The sequence below is a fragment of the Opisthocomus hoazin genome, chromosome 2 (assembly GCF_030867145.1).
Source record: "Opisthocomus hoazin isolate bOpiHoa1 chromosome 2, bOpiHoa1.hap1, whole genome shotgun sequence".
Taxonomy (NCBI): Eukaryota; Metazoa; Chordata; class Aves; order Opisthocomiformes; family Opisthocomidae; genus Opisthocomus; species Opisthocomus hoazin.
In genome coordinates this window covers 107210225-107230070 of record NC_134415.1, presented here as the reverse complement: position 1 = coordinate 107230070, position 19846 = coordinate 107210225, and the positions used below count along the sequence as shown (strand labels likewise).

Sequence of the window (19846 nt, the reverse complement as noted above, 5' to 3'; positions counted from 1 at the left end):
TTCTGTGATCTAAAATACTTGTAATTTAATATAAACAATTATATGAATAACTATAAAAGGATCGTCTACTTTCTTATATTGTATACAATCAAGTCTTGATGCCACATGCATTCAGGTTCCTGTGGTTTTGAATTAGTAATCATGCTAAAGTGGGTAGCAGTGTGTTTAATGTAGTTATTGGGGTTTGAAGTTAAAAGCAGCTTCAAAAATCTGCATTTTCCATTTTGAGTAAATCATACCAGTAGATAGGCTACCTCTTTGATACTGTTTATGACCTCACTGCTGCTACAGACCTAGCAGATGCCACCTGAAAAACAAGTATTTTTGTTCTTTAGAGACTCAGCTGAGAACAGCTGTTACATAACTGTATCCTCAACAAATAGAAAATATTTATTTTCTATAAATGGTTTGTCTAGAATCTGAAATCAAATATACCATGTTACATTCTTCAATAGATCATAAAATGAAATAATTTTCAAAAGCTGACATTGCAGTTTGGCATTATTGAAAAGAACAAGAGTTCATTTATTTAGTGTATGTTAGACTATTGTTTGTGGTAAGAGGTAAAAATCATGAGTCCCTATCACATAATGCCTTGATATCTGCATCAATAGTGTTAGTGATTATAGCTTATAGCTTAGTGTCAGAAGGAAAGTCAGGTCATTCTGAAAGATGAGAACTTATAGCCATTGTCTGTAAGATATCATACTACCAGAAGGGTACATTACGAAGATAAGAAAGGAAGCAAGGACGTGCACATATCTTAATTTTTTCTAAAAGTGAACGGCAGTCTTATACTACCACTGATTCCCAAAGGAATAATGGGTAGAATACGCTTGAAGTCTGACTCATTCTTTTTGTCAACAAGTATTTCAAACACATAAATCTTTTAAAGGAATATGGAGTAAAATAAATTGAAAAAAAAAATGTTTAGAATTTCAGGTCTTGATCCTGAAAACACTAATATATGTGGCTATGTTTATGTATGTAAGCATTTTGATTTCAGCTGAAGCATGTACATCTAAGTGATTGAAGTACCAGCTCTCAAATATTAGAATTGGAAAAACCTCTGGCTCCATGTGATCCATCACTTCCATAAGTAGGATGTAGGCTTGTGGAAGATTAAACAGGTTATTTTTTATAAAACAACCAAATAATCTGGGAGTCTAAGTGTGATTTGAAAATCTGAATGGTAAGTATAAGACAACAGGAGGTAGACCCCATCTCACTAGACAGCACCTGAAAATTTTCACCAAGTTACATAATGCTTGGGAATTTAAAAAGACAAGGTTAAGCATCTACTGAACAATCTAATGTAGTGAAAAATCAATATCTGAGATTTAAAAGCACGAAAGTAAATATAAGGAGAAAAGTTGATAAGAATAGGTCACACTGAAGCTGAAAATCTAAAATGAAATATTTAATTAGAACTCTGATTTTGCTTTCAAGGTAGGTGGCATCGCACAGGCTATATTACAATCTTTTATAGTATTACCTTTTTTGCCAAAGAGAATACTGTTTATTTTTAACAGGCCACTTTAATATTAATACATGTGTAATAGGATCAGAACTGAAAATCAGCTAAAGATGGTAAATTTTACATTATTGGGAAAATTACAATTTGTTGTATTGTAAAAACATTTATTTTTAACAATTTACCTACATTAATCAAAAAAGTACAGCATATTTAATAATTTTACAAATTCTTCATAAAAAATATATCTCTGTACAAAAAATTCTTTTGCACCTACTTCATGTCACAGCAGCATGTAGTGAAATGGCAGAATGAAATACTGGGAATGAAAATTAGATTGACTTGATCATAATGCCAGCGTTCTTCCCCAAGCCCCCCACCCTCACCCTCCCACCTTTTTTTTTTTTTTTTTAATAACAGCTTTTCTTTGTTTACAAAATATTTTACACCAGAAAAAAAATTATTGCAGCTAGCCTGGAGAAAGGCAAGATGTGTGATACAAGCAGCAGTTTTTAACAGCTTTGAAGCACATAACCTTTTTTTAAAAAAAAATATATAGCATGTATTATTAGCCCATCGTAATGATCTGGTCAACACTGGGGGTAAAGTCTTCTGCATATATCTCAGAAAGCAGATTTCCTGGCTGCCACTACCTGGCCTTTGCACAACATTTTAAGAGTCTTATTCTGATGAAACACCACATATAAGTGCATGCATACACAGCCCTCTCTAAAATAACTTCAGGAGAAAGAGATCCAACCTGAACAGAAGACTCAAATATAGTGGAGAAGGAGAGGCATCTGAAGGATGTCTATAGACTTCACAAAACTATGAGAGCTTTCCTTTACCTGGGTTCCAGTCTGAAGCTCCTGTTTATTCAATATTGCAAACAAACATCTTGGGATAATTTGCCAGTGTGCCCCAATTTTGAGTGTCCCTGATCAAGTAACACTCCCTTGGGATAAACATAACCTCCCCAAAATGAACGACTGGATAAAGTATTCACAGGATCTGGGCTCTCTAACACAAATGATCAAATAATTTAACTATTCTCTTTTCTGGGACCTTTCCTCCAACACATTTCTCCGTGGTGGTAGTGACACAGGTCACCAAAGAGTACACTGTAAGGGCAGAAGTGGAAAATATCGACAATAGCTACCTAGCTAGAATTTTGCTCTTGTTTTCAATAATCCAATTGTTTTCTGCCGTTGCCATTACAGAAAGACTTCCAAAGCAGCAATGCCGATTTTGAACACCTGTCAAAAACTTTAATCACACAACACCTTCCCTCCCTGGCCCATTGTTTCTAAGGAAGTTCTTCATTTGCAGAGCAACTTCCTCTACACGGGGGAGGATCAGGACAACACTGACCTGATGATTTTGTTCTTTCTCAGGAAATAAGAAGGGCTCTGAGATGTGAGAGATAAATGAAACTTCCTGCACAAAAACCTCAGAAACGAACAAAAAAGAAAGCCAAAAACTACTAACAAAATAAACAAGGAACTGACTGGAAAGGATTATTTATTAAATTTTCTTCAGAGTTTCTTACTCATAGGAAGAATATAACAGCTGGAGGCCCTACAATACTGTATTATATTGCTGGTATTTTCATCTAACAGATGTAGAGTTGTTATGCTGACCACGGGTTACCTTTGAAATTTTCTTTGCGTTCTGCAACATTAACTGCAAAACCTGTTACTGGGCTTACATTAACTTTTTGTTTTGTGTATAACAGCCAGACCTCCACACATATGGAGTTCAGAATCATTTTTTCTACAGTTTTTGATAGCAAGTAGACATTAGGACAGTTTGAAACTGAGAAAATGAAAACAAAACAACAAGAATAAAAAACAACCCTGAATTGTAAAGAAAAGCAAACCAATTTTCCTGGTTTCTGAGTTCAGCTTGTACAACTGAAATGAGATTTTGTTTCCTTATTTCCTGTAATTTCCTAATTTTAAAACTTGATTTAATAAATCTGCCCAATGGCATCTTTTATTTGTTTGTTTGTTTTCATTCAATAAAATCTCTAATTCTAAGCAAGTGTTAATGATTTACTCATTCATATTTACAAACGTCAAAGTTTCTTTGTCAATCTGTGTAAGTACAAAAGCAGCAAGCAGTGTGTTTAAGAAATGTGGAAAGAAACAGAAAGCAAAGATAGTTGAATATTTCTCTGTTCAAAGTAGAAATTGAATGACAGTTTTTTACAGACAATTTGCGCTGGGTTTACATATGCTACTGGAATGTGTTTTAGTTCCATGTAACATCAGAAAATGATGTCTTATTACAGGAAAAAATGGAAAAAAATGCAAAAGGGAAGACTGTATTATGAGCACAGGCTCACAGGCTTGATGAGCTATCTAAAATAAATTACTATTCACATTTGTACATGGCAAGCAGCAATAGCCGCTGACCCCCCTGCTGTTAAATAGTATGATACTGACAATGGTGACTGATGACTGATTTCAGAAGAAAACAATACTGACAATGAAAATTTCTTAGAAATGGGCTCTTGTTCTGGCTGAAACTCTCCAGTGACTTGTGATCATGTTTACCAAGAAATTTAGTCAAAAATTGACAAAAAAATACTGTCTTCCATCACACAAGATTTTAACTGGTGCTAAGCACGGGGCTCATAGTATTCCAAGAAAATTTATTGTGGAATGTTTTGCTTGGCAAAGAGTGAGTGAATGTCTATATACAATGGACAGCGTGTAGAAACCCTGTATATTTTTACCAGTACCTTACTCAGTCATCCATAATGCTCTAGTGCAAAAAAATTGTGCATTAACGTTTTGCAATATAATGGCTGATTGGGAAATTGGCAAACTGTCCTATGTATGAGATACACTGTAAGTTTCTTTAATTTTAGCAAGATTTCAATGGTAAAGCATTTGTAGGTGTATGCAACCTCAAGGAAGGTTGTCTTCTCCTTCAAGAGAGCTTTATTTCTTCAGAATATTCCTGGGGATAATCTGTGGTGCTATCATTTGTCACAGTACTCAAAGGATTTATCCAAGTGCCCAGAAGAATGCATTGAAAGGCATCCAGCCACATACAAATATGAAAGTCTGAGGCATTAAATTTGACAAATTGGCATGACTCGGCAGTCTTCCTTAAAGTGTGCCTTGATTTGAAGCAGACGCAGCCAGGCATTTTGATTCAGCTTTAAGATGAAAAAATATTCTTTGTCTGATCCCCAGAAGACTGACACATTTTTACCAGAAAATTTAGCTGCATGTAGGCTGACAGAAGATGTTAAAGATTACAGCAGCAAAGCCAAGAGAAGAAGGGAAACTGGTATATGGCACCAAAGGAATTACTGCTTGTCCATCAGAGGTATGGCTATGAATCAGTCATATTGGGCACTGAAGGCTATACCACTGTACAAACTGTGTTCAGAGTCGTATCAAATCTCACAGCCTTTGCCTCTGTGGGTTTTAAGTTTGTGTCATACATGGGATTTTCAAATGAAGCCTGTCCATTACTGTTTTCATGTCCAGCATACCCATTGTACTGTACTTTTGGTCTTGTTCTGGGAAAAAAAGACAGAAAATTATCATTAGTAACCCTTAAAAATAAATGTTCTACAATTATTGTAAGTTTTAGCTATAATGTTTCCATCCTGTCTACACAAATTGCACCACTGTCTAAAAGTGATAAAAGGAAAGCCATCAAGGATGTTGCAGAGACTTAAAAAATAAGAGAAATCTGTCTGGTAGTTATTTTTCATTGCATGAAGAGAAGAAAACAAATTCCCAATGGGCAAACTGATGCTACAAAGCACAGACACAATGCAAGCAAAATATAGGTATGCGTTTTCCATTATAAAAATGTCAAAAGAATGACAAGTTCATAGCTTGTTGTGCCATACTTGACAACTAAAATTAAAGCAACCTACAAAAAAAGTACAAACAAAAGTAACACTGGAACTGATAATGCTTATAATATGTTCTGCTAGTAGTAACAATTATCATATTTTCTGATGGCCTTTTCAGTTTTAGATTGCTAGTCTGACCATAAAAGAATCTTTACACAGAATGGAAACACTTATTCCAGTTTTACTGAAATAACGCCTTACCGATTTGCAAATATATCTCCTTATATTTTTAAACTACTGATATTAATGGCAAAAACACAGTAGCATCTTTAATTGCTGAATTTAATTTGATCACAATCTAGCACATTCCAATTGATTTTCCTGGAGATTTTGGATTTTACCCACACTCATTTTTGCAGGATACCTAGGAAGGCAACTGGACTCTCTGTGTAAATGTTCTGATGAAGATCAATACAAATTGTCAATTTAAAAGACTTGAATGGAGTAGATGACTAGGTGTACATGGAAAGATGAGAGTGAGTGGCTCCTAATTCATCCTTTCGACAGCATCTTTGGTTTTAGATGAGATAAACACCCACAGACTTTATTGACTTAGATGTTTTCGAGCAGAGTTAGAGGGAATGGTTTAGTAATTTGCTGCTATCAGCTGTTTATTATCATTCCAGAGCAGGAAATTAGCATTGCACCATTGAAGTGCTGTAACAGGTCTCCTGGGTACTACCAAACCTAAGTCAGTGAAAAGTCAGCCAGCATAGCCTCAGTCAGGTAACTCTTGCACTGACATAGCAATTGTACTGAATAGGTTGCACTGCTAGGGGTAGTAAACCTTCAGATAAGGGTCAACAGCTTCAGTTATTCCAGACAGACCTGCCGTAGCATGCCTACTTACCTCCATAAATACTTCCAGCAATAAGCACTACTAAATAACTTGACAGATTTTATATGTCCAAACATATGTAACGAGACTGATCAAATCCTAACTAATATTCAATATATAACTTTTGACTTTTGAATATCAAAAGATACAAAGAATTCTATTGCAGTAATGATTCTTCTATTTCAGATAGTATTTTACCACCATGAAGAACATATCAAAACTTCAAGGCTGTTCACATTTTTATGGAAAGTTCTATTAGAACATATGGAGGCAATAAATGAAAAATAAAACAGAACTGTGCAGACTTTCTGATACATCCCATGAAATGATATCCTATTCGATGATATTTTATTACTTTAATCTTAAATCTCTTAGTATCTAAAAGTACCTAAACAAACATATGAAGGGGGAGTCAGTATATAATTATATAATTCTGTACATGTAATAGGGCAAGAAAGTGAATGAAGGAGTGTAAAATGTAGATGCTTGGTGCTTAATACATGTAAAACAATTTAGAAAAGAATCTTATGATAAACTTTCGAAAGGAGTTCTTGAAAATCAGACTCTAGTAGAAAACAATTCTGCTTAGGGTAGCAGATAGGGACAACTATCACAGAAAAGATGTCAGTAAATGGAAACTGACAAACTGCAAATAATTCTGTTGCTCATAAATATGTCTTTTTCTGCTTATTTTTATTTGCAAGTAATAAAACTTGCTTTGAAATCTTAACTGGGAGCTTTCCTAAGTGTAAGTAATTAAATATATTTTAATTGTATTCAGAAAGACTGAGAAGCTGTCTTCATTCCTGAAGCAATCCCTATCTGCCAGACAAAAACGTACAGAAAATGTGTAAAAAGGGCTTAACAAACCTAGTTCTAATTAGATGATATTAATCTGACATTGGTACAGCAGAAACATCCATAAAATTGTCCCCTAAGACGATCTTCAAATTCTCTGGTATAGAGAACCTCCAGGGACATAACTACTATCGCATCATTGTGAAAATTTCATGTTGTTATTCTGATCATTAAGGTAATTTCGAGAAAGTCCCTTCAAAAGTCACAGATTCTGTTTTCTTTCCTTTGGAACATCCTTCATTTTGAAGAGAATAAAGGTGACCTAAAGTTACTTTACATCAGTAATCAATTTCTTAATTTTCTGATGACAGTATGTCACTGATAACTCCTCTAAAACCTGTGGTTTAATGGAAGAAATTGTCTGAAAATATAAAAAAAGGAAAACTATTCTTTGAAAGATTAAGTTATGAGTAACATCTCCTTTTTTAAGTGTCTAATGCATTTAAATGAGATTAAGGTAGGCAGAACTGCAGTGCTGCACCAGCACAGAATCACAGAATAGTAGGGATTGGAAGGGACCTCTGTGGGTCATCTAGTCCAAACCCCCCACCGAAGCAGGGTCACCTACAGCAGGCTACACAGGACCTTGTCCAGGCGGGTCTTGAATATCTCTAGAGAAGGAGACTCCACAACCTCCCTGGGCAGCCTGTTCCAGTGCTCCGTCACACTCAGAGGGAAGAAATTCTTCCTCATGTTCAGACAGAACTTCCTATGCTTCAGTTTGTGCCTATTGCCCCTTGTCCTGTCACTGGGCAACTGGGATTATACCTGCTTGTCTGAAGACAAAGTTTTATGGCTCTTAAATATGTATATATTTATACTAAAGAGAAAACAGAATCTCTACTGCTTGTGTTGGAAACAACAAACTTCACAGAATAAATCACAAAATGTACCCCTCTGTCACAATACAGTTTTATTATTTCTTTCTTAGTTAGTCTCCTCTTCCTAAGAGTAAAGTGACAGCAATATTTCCTTTACATTCCATCTCTTCACCCGATCTGAATGCCTCTGCTTTCATGCTACTGTTTAGGTTCCCCTCATTGGAGAAAAGGACAGATCTGCAAATGCAGATCTGTATGCATCAGAAAGGCATCTTACAATAACTTGTTCTTGGACAGAGCTCACAGTTCTTTCTGAGCAGTTTTTTCAACAAAAATTTTAAGAGCAGATTACTAAAAATCAGCTTATCTGTTAAACATCATTTTGCAAACTGCAAATAACACAAGGAGGTTACATAGTATTGTATCTCGAAACAAAAAAATACGAATTGTTCCAGAAAGCTCTAGCCAGACAGCACCGAGAATGAACAGATGTTCAAAAGATACATAGACAACAGTTTTTCAGCCAAATTTCAGACAAGATCGTTGGATTTATTCTATTATCCAATGACATATAAAAGTTTCATATGAGCTGAAGTGATGCCAATTCTAGTAGTATCCACTAGCTTATTCAGCATGTAGTCATTATGGGTTGTTCCCTCATGGGATTTATGGATTTTTCAGCTTGTATAATTAATACTCATAAGCATTTTGAAAGACGCAGCATACACTCAATTTAATATAGCATTAAAATGAAGCATAAAACCTGTGACCTGAGTTTTGACTCTGATTCAGCCTAACAAATCAAGAAGGTTGATAGGTCTTTGCTCCTTAACACAGTGACTTATTTTTCTAACTGTTCACCATTAAGATCTGCCCTGCACTGAACTCCTTCATGGGAATACTTAGAAATATCTGTCTTTCCAGAGTAAAGATATTCTTGAAAGCTTTAGCATTGTCTTCTCTATTTACACTTACCTATAAAAATTACAACAAAAAGCTTCTTAAGTTACTGAATAAATAGCATTTACAATACCTGTGTTTGTAGAGGTAAAATGCAAACCCTGATAATATTAGAGCAAAGAATGGTACCAGGATTGCAGCTGCAACAGAACTGCTGTTTGTACCATAATAGTGATTTGAAAGGTCTGTGTCTGCACTTAAAGGACCTGAAATGAAACAAAAAGGGCAGAAATAAATTTCCCAGGTTTTCAATCTCACAGTTCTCTTTTTATTCAAGAATGAAAGAAAAAGATGTCCTGATAAAATAATTCTATTTAAAAACATGAAATAGATAGCATGCAGTATCATAGTATAAATCTTGTTAATACCACTTAATAACGTATCAGTAACTACCACAATGATTTGAAAAAAATATTCAGCAAGTACAATAATTACAAACTGTCACGAGTCACTAATTTAATAAAGTTAAGCCATATATCTTCTGCCAAAAAATATTAATACTGCAAAATGTATTCTATGCCTGAAGTCTTAATATTCAGCTTAGAAACAACGCGAGACCACATCAAACATGAAAAAGGAAGAGAAAACTGTGGTAACTGCAATAAACCACAATGCTTGGCTCAATAGCACTCCCAAGTCTGTGTACCTGTGTGCATGTCCTGGTTACTTTACAACCCCCTTTTAGGGGTGAGACTTGAGCGTGTTTTAGAGCCTCTGGCAGCTGTGTTTGCACTGGGATAAAACCAAGGTGCACAGAATGCAAAGGCAGTCACCTGTGGCATGGTCTCACTGGGTTCCTGCTGTCTTTGGATAGCGTTATCATGATGAGAAATGGGAAAGTCTATTGTACTGCTCTAATTTAGAGAGAGATAAGTGGAAATATCTAGATGCTAATAGATGAAAAAATAAAAAGAATGGAAAAGATAGACAGTTTGGTTTACTTTTGTATTGCGTTTGTGTCACAAGGTTTTGGTAGTGGGAGGGGACTACAGGGCTGGCTGCTGTGAGAAGCTGCTATCAGCTTCCCCTGTGTCCAACAGAGCTAATACCAGGCGGCTCCAAGATGGACCCGTTGTGTCCGAGGCTGAGCCCATCACTGGGGGTGGTGGTGTCTGTGTGATAACATATTTAAGAAGAGGAAAAGACCTGCAATGGGATAGAGGAGTGAGAATATGTGGGAGAAACAACTCTGCAGACATGAAGGTCAATAAAGAAGGAGAGGGAGGACGTGCTCCAGGTGCCAGAGTAGAGAATCCCCTGCTGCTCATGGTGAAGACCATGGTGAGGCAGGCTGTCTCCCTGCAGCCCATGAACGTCCATGGTGGAGCAGATATCCACCTGCAACCCATGGAGGACCCCACACCAGAGCAGGCAGACACACCCAAAGGAGTCTGTGACCCTGTGGAGAGCCCACACTGGAGCAGACTTCTGGCACGACCTGTAGACCCATGGAGAGAGGAGCCCATGCTTGACCAGGATTGCTGGAAGGACCTCAAATACTGTGTTCAGCTTCTATTCAAACTGTAGTAGTTTATGTGAATACTGTGCACCTCGAATATTGTGTTCAGTTTTGGGCCCTCACTACAAGAAAGACACAAAGGTGCCAGACCGTGTCCAGAGAAGGGCAACAAGGATGGTGAAGGGTCTAGAGAACAAGTCTTATGAGGAGCAGCTGAGAGAACTGGGGTTGTTTAATCTGGAGAAGAGGAGCCTGGGGAGAGACCTTATTGCTCTCTACAACTACCTGAAAGGAGGTTGTAGTGAGGGTGGGTGTTGGTCTCTTCTCCCAAGTAACTAGCGATACGATGAGAGGCAATGGCCTGAAGTTGTGCCAGGGGAGGGTTAGATTGGATATCTTTCTTTACTGAAAGAGTGGTCAGGCATTGGACCAGGCTGCCCAGGGAAGTGGCGGAGTCACCTTCCCTAGAGTGTTCAAGTGTGTAGATATGGCAGTTCAGGACTTGATTTAGTAGGCATGGTGGTGTTGGATTGATGGTTGGACTTGATTATCTTAATAGTCTTTTCCAACCTTTATGATTCTATGATTCTATATGACTTGTGACCCTGCAGGGACCCACGCTGGAGCAGTCTGCTCCTGACGGACTGTACCTGGTGGAAGGGAGTCACGCTGGAATAGTTCATGAAGAACTGCAGCCTGTGGGAAGGACCCACATTGGACAAGTTCATGGAGGATTGAATCCCACAAGTAGGACCCCATGCTGGAGCAGAGGAAGACTGTGAGAAGGAAGGAGCGGCAGAGACAAGGTGTGATGAACTGACCACAAGTCCCATTGCCCGTCCCTCTGCCTTGCTTGGAGGGAGAAGGTGGAGAAAAATTTGAAGTGAAGTTGAGCCTGGGAAGCAGGGAGGGGTGGGGGGAAAGCTTTTTAAGACTTGGTTTTATTTCTCATTACCCTTCTCTGATTTTATTTGGTAATAAATTGAATTAATTTTCCCAAATTTGAGTCTGTTTTGCCCATGATGGCAATTGGTAAGTGATCTCTCCTTGTCCTCATTTCGACTCATGAGTCTTTTGTTATATTTTCTTTTCTCTGTCCAGATGAAAAGAAGCAGTGAGAGAGTAGCTCTGGTGGGCACCTGGCATCCAGCCAGGGTCAACTCACCACAACTTACCATTAAAAAACCCATACTCTGTCACTAGGAAATATGTCATTTAATAGAGGAATATTCAGTAAGATTATAAATGATTTTTTAAACATTTCACAGAACAACTGACATTTCTTTAGCCCCCTAAAACCAGCAACAGTCAGGTGAAGCTCAAATTCTGATAATACACAGTGAAGTCATTATTGCTTAAGCTGTGTACTTCTACCCTTTAGATGGTTACTGAGATTTCTCCCTTTATAAGTACTAGAAAAAAATAGTTTTTGTAAGAAAAAAATCATTAAGAACATTTCCTTATAATTGTTTGGAGTTTTCAAAAGCATTTCCCCTGTAACTCCTAGCCCAGGGTTTCAACTCTCTGGTATCAGCACAGCATGGCTCAGTTTTACTAAGAGAACTCCTGTTGAAGTGTGAGAACGTGTGACAGTGAAAGCCATGCAAGACAAGAAAAGTAAAATGACAGGTAAGAGAGTAATTTCTGAGACAAGAATGGTTAACAGCTCAAGGATTTAAGAGAACAAATAATGACAGGGAAAGCAAGTCAGCTTCCAAGAAGCAACAGGCTGGACCTTCACCTCACTGATAGCTACTGGATCGCAAAGAGTCTTTGAGTACCTCATTGGGTGTGAGGACTGTATGAATATATAGTCCTACAGCTCATTAGTCCTAGCTATCTGTTTGTGCATTAGCTAACACACAACCTTTTCCTACTCTGAAGCTGTGAGTATCCTGTTTAGATGTAGAGTTTCTTCGTGAATGACGAAAGTTACATGAAAAGATCTGGAGAGGAAGGATGACACCTTTATAGAGATAAATTTAAAATTCACACGTCTTGTGCTGTCCAATGCTTTTAAGAACTGATCAATTTTAAGAAACGAACACGTATTTCACAGCCATTGATCCAATATATCACAGACACAAATAAATTATTCAAATTTCATATATTGTCAGTATTTGTTATCTCAATCAAGGCAAGCTAAAAAAGTACTTTGAAGAAAAAAAGGAAAGAGAAGTGGGTCATTGTATTTCCCTAGAGGAAATAAATATAGGAATATAAACATTTGGTGAAGTAGGTTTCTCTCACAAAGTCATGCTTTCATACAATTTATGAAGGACACTCCAGATTGGAATAAACAAAGCCAAGATTTTAGAGTAAATATCTTCTAGAACTGTACTGATGAGGCAAAGGCACTCAGCAGTTACAGAAATTGAACCTAGCTGCAGACTTGCAGCCTTTACAGACCAAGATATTAAAACATAGCGAAACAAACAAAAAGCCCCCAAAGTGACTGATTATTTGGCATAACAGGTGAAATAATTTGGTGTCACAACTTGGGCCCCATCATCAGGCTCAGATACAGATCTAAGTCTTTTGGCAGACTGATAACAGATATCTCTTTGCCCTTTGGATTATTCTCTATGGCTGCAAGCAAACAGAATTGCTTCTGCAAGAGGATACACAGTATTTAGAAACAAAATTTATTTCTGTTTTCATGTCATTAAGTTCCAAGACTGGGCACACCCGCTTAGCCTGGTCCTTCTCCAGTATTGTGTGATAGGGAATTGTTCATTAAATAGATCGGTCTTTCACTCTTAACCAAGTATTTCTCAGTAAATGCTGTTCTTTGAAGTATGCTTTCAGGTGAATAATTTCATATTACATTATGTACATTACATTACGTATGTACCAGTGCATGCATAGTTTAGGCATACTTCTGGCTTAATATAAAGTCATAAAAAATTTAAGTTCCTGAAGAAATGGAAATGTGTTAAGTCTTCAGTTGGAGGATATATGAGGTCATTACCTTAGCAGAATATTCATGAGCAGAATAGATTTAAAAAACAGAGCAATTTATCCTTGAATATGAGAGGGTGTGAACAAATACTATGACCTGTGTTGGCTGCAAATTTGCTGTTTCCTTTTAGCAATAGATTCTACAATAGTGAACAAGCAACCTATAGACAATCAGTGCCTATTTAACAATCACATAAAGAAATCTTCTAAGAGAGACAGTATCAGCATTTATAGCAAGCTCTCTGCTAAGATGTTAAAGCTGCAGATGAGAGGCCCTCAGCCTGGGAATTGCATGTGTAACTTGAATACTTTGACTCCTTACTAGCCTTGGGAATATACAAACTAAGCTTTCATATTGCAACTCTGAACGATGATACGACGTTTTCCACTACCACAGAATACATCTACTGGAGAATGCTGTAACTGATGAATTGCCATTCTGTTTGTCCTTCATTTAACCCCATGAGTTATTCCTTTCACTGCTAAAACACAAACTTTTATTAGGTAGCTGGCAAACCACAGGTACCTTTTTTGGTTAGGTTTAAGAAAAAAAACCATAAAACCACACATACCCCCTCAAATAAAACCAACAAACCATACTCTTACTGTTTTGAGATAACAAAGGCTGCTAAACAAGACTGATGTTTGAACAAATCTTGATGTTTTACTTTTATAGTGTGCTTGTTAAAAACAGAAAGAAAAAGCAGCTTAGATATTACAGTGATACAGATTACACGGAAGTACAGGCAGACAAATAATCCGTCCCACACAACAGTTCACTCTGAAGACTGAAACTGTATTTGGCTTCAGCAATTGGCAGTTCTTAGGCTGAGACTCTGAAGAGTAAGATTTCCTTCTCCTTCTGACTAAATTTATATAGCAATTTGAGAGATGGCCAGATGAGCAAATCCATAGGATAACTGCTGTTACAGCAGCTAATAGGGAAAAGAAGTACAAGGGAGATTTGGCAGAACGTTAAAGGGCATTGGGTGCAGCATCAATGAAGTTAATGAAAACAAGGCAATTTATAAAATGTAGCTATAGTCTGCTGTAGATATATTGGCTAGGTTGTCTCCTTCTCCTAGCCCAGTACTTTGCTGTATATATACCATGCTTCAACCACTCTGCAGTAGTTCCAGGGTCAGGAAATGCAGTTGTCTACACTTGGTATTTGTAAAACCTATTTTACGAGTAAATATTCCATGTGTAAACATTTTATTAGTTTTTATGACAGGATTATTTTATGAGTAAAATAACTAGCTTTTTACCAGCTGCTGGAGCACTTGAGTCCATAGGTGTAACATATATATCAGTCACTCTTTGAATTTTTTTTACAGTGAAGAAGAATTCTAGTAAATACACACACATTCTGAAAACATCCACCAGCAACAAGCACTCTCCAAACGACACTGTTAAAATCAGTGTTGATACTGTCCTTTCAATTTCCTATATGATTCTGACTGCAATTTAAACATTTGAACAGAAAATGACTTTGCATTGCATGACACTCCCGTTCCTTTCAAAAAGACATTCACAGGAAAGCAAGCAGTTGCAATGGCATTCTCTTTAAGAGCACCCTGTAGTCGTCTTACTAGGTTGTTATACTAGAACACATGAGGTAGTAATACGTTAGGCAAACTAAAATTGGAATTTGAACTGTATATGTCAAATATGCATATTTCACTATATTTTTTATACTAGCAATGGCATGAAATAAACTTGTTTACTTCAGCTAGATAGCTGAGTCATTTGTTGAATTCACTCTTGCAAGGCCCAAAAAGATTGTACATATTAAAGCTCTATGAATGCATTTACCTTGTCTTTGGAGCATAAACTTTCCAAAATCTTTTCCATGTATATCACCTTGATAAGTAAAAACACCTCTTTCAAGCCCTGATGATACCTAGCATATGTTGAAACAGAAAAAAGATTTCTCAATTTCTGACTTAGAGTAGATATATTGAGCACAGATTTTAACTTTTGTCCTTTTAAATATTAATGAACTCTCTATGCTTATACAATATTTATCATTTTAAGTTTGCAACAGTATTAAACAAAGTTTCAAAATAACACCTGGAATTACTTTAAAATATCTATCTGCTGGGTTTTAATATTCTTCAACTGGCATACACATAATTGAATTAGTATATGGACATAGAAGTCACTGAAATGTCAAATTTTAAATTATTGTCCACAGAAAGCATCATGATGCATAAAGGACAACTGAAAAGAGTAAAATAATTCTCTTTCTTCAAGACTAAATGTAATTTTATTATTATTAATTTATTTTATTATTATTTACCAAACCCTAAGAGCACTATATTTCTAACGGTAAAATTCCCACTCTTCTCTAAGAAAACAGGGCAAAAACATGGCAAAATATGCTGAGTCACTCCACTTACCCCTTAGTAAACTAAAAATTCTAATGGGAATGCGACAAATAGAAGTTTGTATACTTATTTTTGAAAGTAAATATAATGTGATCTCCACACTGACATCTAGAGTGCTGTATTCCGTACTTGTAATATAAAAAGATGGATAGATTTATGTAGGAAATCACAAATTACTTCAAACTTCAAATTCAGCAAGCCTTATCCATAGCAGTCTGGTTACTTACATAACCATCTAGTGCCCAATTGTCGTTTTCAAACTTGCTTACAAAAATGTCACTAGGTCCTTTAATCTGAAAAACTTTCAAGAGCAAATGGGCTTCTTCTTTCTTGTAAACACCTATTAACATAAAGAAGATAACATATGCCTTTTAAACAATTTTTCAACAAGTTTGTTCAAATATCCTTTCAATGCTAGGTATATTACTTTAGAATGAAAATATTTTATAGAAAACTTTCTGTAATAATAGAATTTTGTAACCTGGAAAAAACAAGCTTTAAAGTGCTGTTATAACAAGATCTTATTTTACTAATTTTGCCCACATCATATTTGATAACAGGATGCAATGATGGTTTTGTATTGTTTAATCTTCTATGTAAATGGGCAAGAATAATTGTCTTTTCATAGAGTATTTCAATAATTGTGAATACAGATAGAATTCCTTGCCTGGAATTTCCTTGAACTTGAAAAAATGGGATTTTACTTACATCACAACAGTATATTGCTATAGTAAATATTGCTAGGGCAGTGAAAGAAAAATACCAGTTTGGCAGCCAACTACTGATATTCTTTCTGAACTCTTGACCTTAAAAGGTACTGATAGCTCATAAAGCTCTTTTCAAATATAACTGTGATCAGAGGCTAAATCAGAACTTCACATTCAGATTTGCAGCAAGGAATGCACAATCTTGATTAAAAGGTATACTTAATTTAAAAAGTCATTTAATTATCTGTGCCTGTTCTGTGTTATGCCTTTATCAAGATCATATTGTTTTAAGGTAGATATTAATCACTATTTAATAACAGAGCTATATCCACTTTGTCTGCCCCTTCAGTCTTAGGTGTGAGTTCAACACATCAATACTATTTGACAGTCCAAGATGAAAAAATCCTACCTCCATATTTATTTGAAATGCAAGGGGAAAATAGATGGGTGGCAGCAAGCAAATTGACTGAAATCTGTGTGGACCATTACATTAGTACCTTTCCTTTTGCAGAGTAAGCACAAAAATATTTTTAGTGAAAACATAAAGTTTTTATTTCATTTTATGCTTGGTAGAAAACACAACAAAAATGAACAGATGAAAATAATTAAAAGAATAGCTTTTATAACACCAGAATCTGAACCTACCTGATAGTTTGAGTTGTATGTTGGAGGCCTCAATGAATGTAGCATTCACTTTGCTGCTTGTAGTATTGAACCAATCAACTGTCAGAGTAGCAGGCTGCCTTTTTCCTAAATATTCATAAAACCCTTTCCACAGTGAATTTATAAAAAAGACATCTGAGGGAACTAAATAAAAGTGTGCAAAAAAAGAAGCAAAGAAAGGAGTAAACTACAACAAAGAAGCAATCTTTCTAGACATACTCGTTCTTCATTTTTTCTGTTACAGCATCACTCCACTTTTCTAAGGAGGTATTATAGTAAAAATTTTACAACAGAAAGACAATATATCTAATGACCTTTCCACACAATTGCCTATAATCTACTACACCTGTCCATTACAATATATGTTCTTAAATAACCTCACACTTCATAGCTTTTGTGTGGTTCAGTGAATGTCCCCAGGACTATGAAAAGTAATGGACTCTTCCCCCAAAACCCTGTAGATTTAAGGTACGATGAAAAAAGGGGAATAATACTTTGAAGGCAGGGATTCCTGGAAGGAGGCACTGTTTTAGGCCATCCGTTTTGTTTCATGAATCTATTAAAGCATCACTGTGTGTGATTTTCAACTGAATATCAAGTGAATATTCAGCTGAATTCATTGATTTCCAGATACAATTTAGCACAAGTCATCAGTCATTTATCAGTCATTTTTAGATTCCACATCTTTTCTCCATACAATATTACTGCACCTGTGAACAATGAAGTTGCCAGAGCAGGGAACATTTTTGGTTTCAAATGAGGGTCTGTTTCTCAGAAATTACAGTTTGAATAATCTGAAGTAAAAAAACTATAAAATAAAGCATGGATTATAGGAAGAAGTGTATGTATTTCACTCATTTATTTGAAGTTATTGCTATTTTTGCTCTATACAGAAAAAATAAATTATCTACAGGTCATTAAATTTTGTATTTTAAATATCTGGCTAATTGCTGACAGAGTAGAAAAAAAATGTCTCTTATTCCACAGTATCTTCAATATTAACTTTAATTTAAAAGGAAACACAGAAGAGAAAAAAATTCTTAGAAGAGATGCTCATTTTATGTCAGATACATTTACAAACTGCTACATGTCTTCAATATTCATTTCTTCCCTACACATTGCTATATTTCTCCCATATACTTTGCTGTTATAAAATCTGGTGAAGACTTCCTTCAAACATGATGGCTAAGATAAACAAACCATTAGGTTGGCCAAAAGAGACCAGCCCTCCTCCTGGCTAGGGAACACCTAGTGTTTCATGGCAGTTTCTGACAAATTAAAACAGTCATTTTTCCACTTTGTTCTAAGATTTTTCTAGCATTACTATCTGAGAAGTAAAGCTTTAAGAATCAAAGTAAAACTCCATAAAAAGAACTGTTTAACCAATCATGATATCTTGACAAACTGAAGCCCTAGCAACTACTAAAATTCACCCTTATTATCCAGGACCACTACAAATGAAAATTGCTAACTAGGTAAAGACTAGTACCAGAAGAGTGTTCCACACTCTTCTAACTGAACTCTTTACTATTGAATTTTTTGCATTTTATCAAATTCTTAGCATGTGTAAAGGCAGCTGTCTATATTGAAGGAAATTTATCAGTGTAGGTATCCTCTGTATCCATTTTGAATAAAATCCAAGGATACTTCCTCCTCCACCTAATCACTGACCACAAAAATTAATCAAAAAGAATTTCAGGTCAATAATACTATATATTTCCAACAAAAAATATTGATAGGCAGTACATCTGAAAATCTGATGACTGATTAGCTGTTGACTGTTTCTTAATCATATTATTACACTTCCTAGTACGCATTTCATAAAAAGGAGGAATAACAACTTCTTCAGTGCCTTTTGCCTTCAAATTCTGCAAAAGCCACAAGTAAATGTTCAAGCTCAGAGTGGCATGATTTGAAAACATCATTAGTATGTTGTCTGTACTACAACTGGATTCTGAATCAGTGGAGACCCACTACACAGCTTTGAGTACAACAACTTCAGAGAATCCTAAGTACTCCCCTTCCAACCCAAAACTCAGTGCAGGTTGGGGCTTTACACAAGGCAACTTCAACTTAATACTGAAAATCTGAAGCACTAAATTTCAATTGGTATCTCACTGTCCTCAGAATTCATACAATTTCTGCAAATATATGAATTCTGTAAAGAGTCTTCCAGACTTTTTCCTATGTATTTCTCATTGCTTTGCTACAATAGTGACACACAGTAAATCTGAAAAATGGCATTTAAAAAATGTTAAAATTATTTTTCTTTGCCTTTGCTTTTAATTAAAATCATATGCCTGAAGTTATTCTCATGAAGGTGAACATCTGGTATTGCTGGTACAAACCTGACAGGCACTATGTAAGACTTCTATAAAAGAGCAGACACGATGCTTGCTTTGTCATATTCAACATCTTCAGTATCTAGTTTCTCTAACCATTCTGTCAATAAAAGCTGTTAATCTTTGCAAAATAGTGCAGCTGACCCAGTATTTACAAAATTTGCACTTGCTGCAGATGGACAGAATGAGTAAGGGAAGAAAACAGCAAAATATATTTCTGCTTTCCCAGTCATGTTTTTGTAATAGGTTAAAATGCAAGTGCTGCAGCCCCATGGATGCTGCTGAGGAACTGGAGCAGCTATCACTGAATTGTGCCGAGCCCTTGCAATCTCCCTGCAGATTCTCCTCAGAAAGTGACAAATGGGGAAATCCATGGCTACTCACTAAACCAGCTTCCTAACTGGTTTTTCAAAGGCTGTACAAAGCAGTGAGAACCATGGGAACCAAACCCCTTGTTTTAGTTCTTAAGCTTCACATGAGCATTGTGAGA

At 36.1% G+C, this 19846-nt stretch overlaps 1 protein-coding gene across 1 annotated transcript in view; it reads right to left on the bottom strand.

Moving 5' to 3' along the window:
• Positions 1–1436: 1436 nt before the first annotated feature.
• Positions 1437–19846, bottom strand: part of CSMD1 (CUB and Sushi multiple domains 1) — a 1295699-nt gene continuing 1277289 nt past the window's right edge. The window contains exons 66-70 of the mRNA XM_075445037.1: positions 16997–17158; positions 15872–15984; positions 15070–15157; positions 8908–9040; positions 1437–5012 (exon numbers count right to left, since the gene is read on the bottom strand). Coding sequence (XP_075301152.1) covers positions 4853–5012; positions 8908–9040; positions 15070–15157; positions 15872–15984; positions 16997–17158 — 656 coding nt within the window. The 3' untranslated portion in view covers positions 1437–4852. The remainder of the gene's footprint in view (positions 5013–8907; positions 9041–15069; positions 15158–15871; positions 15985–16996; positions 17159–19846) is intronic.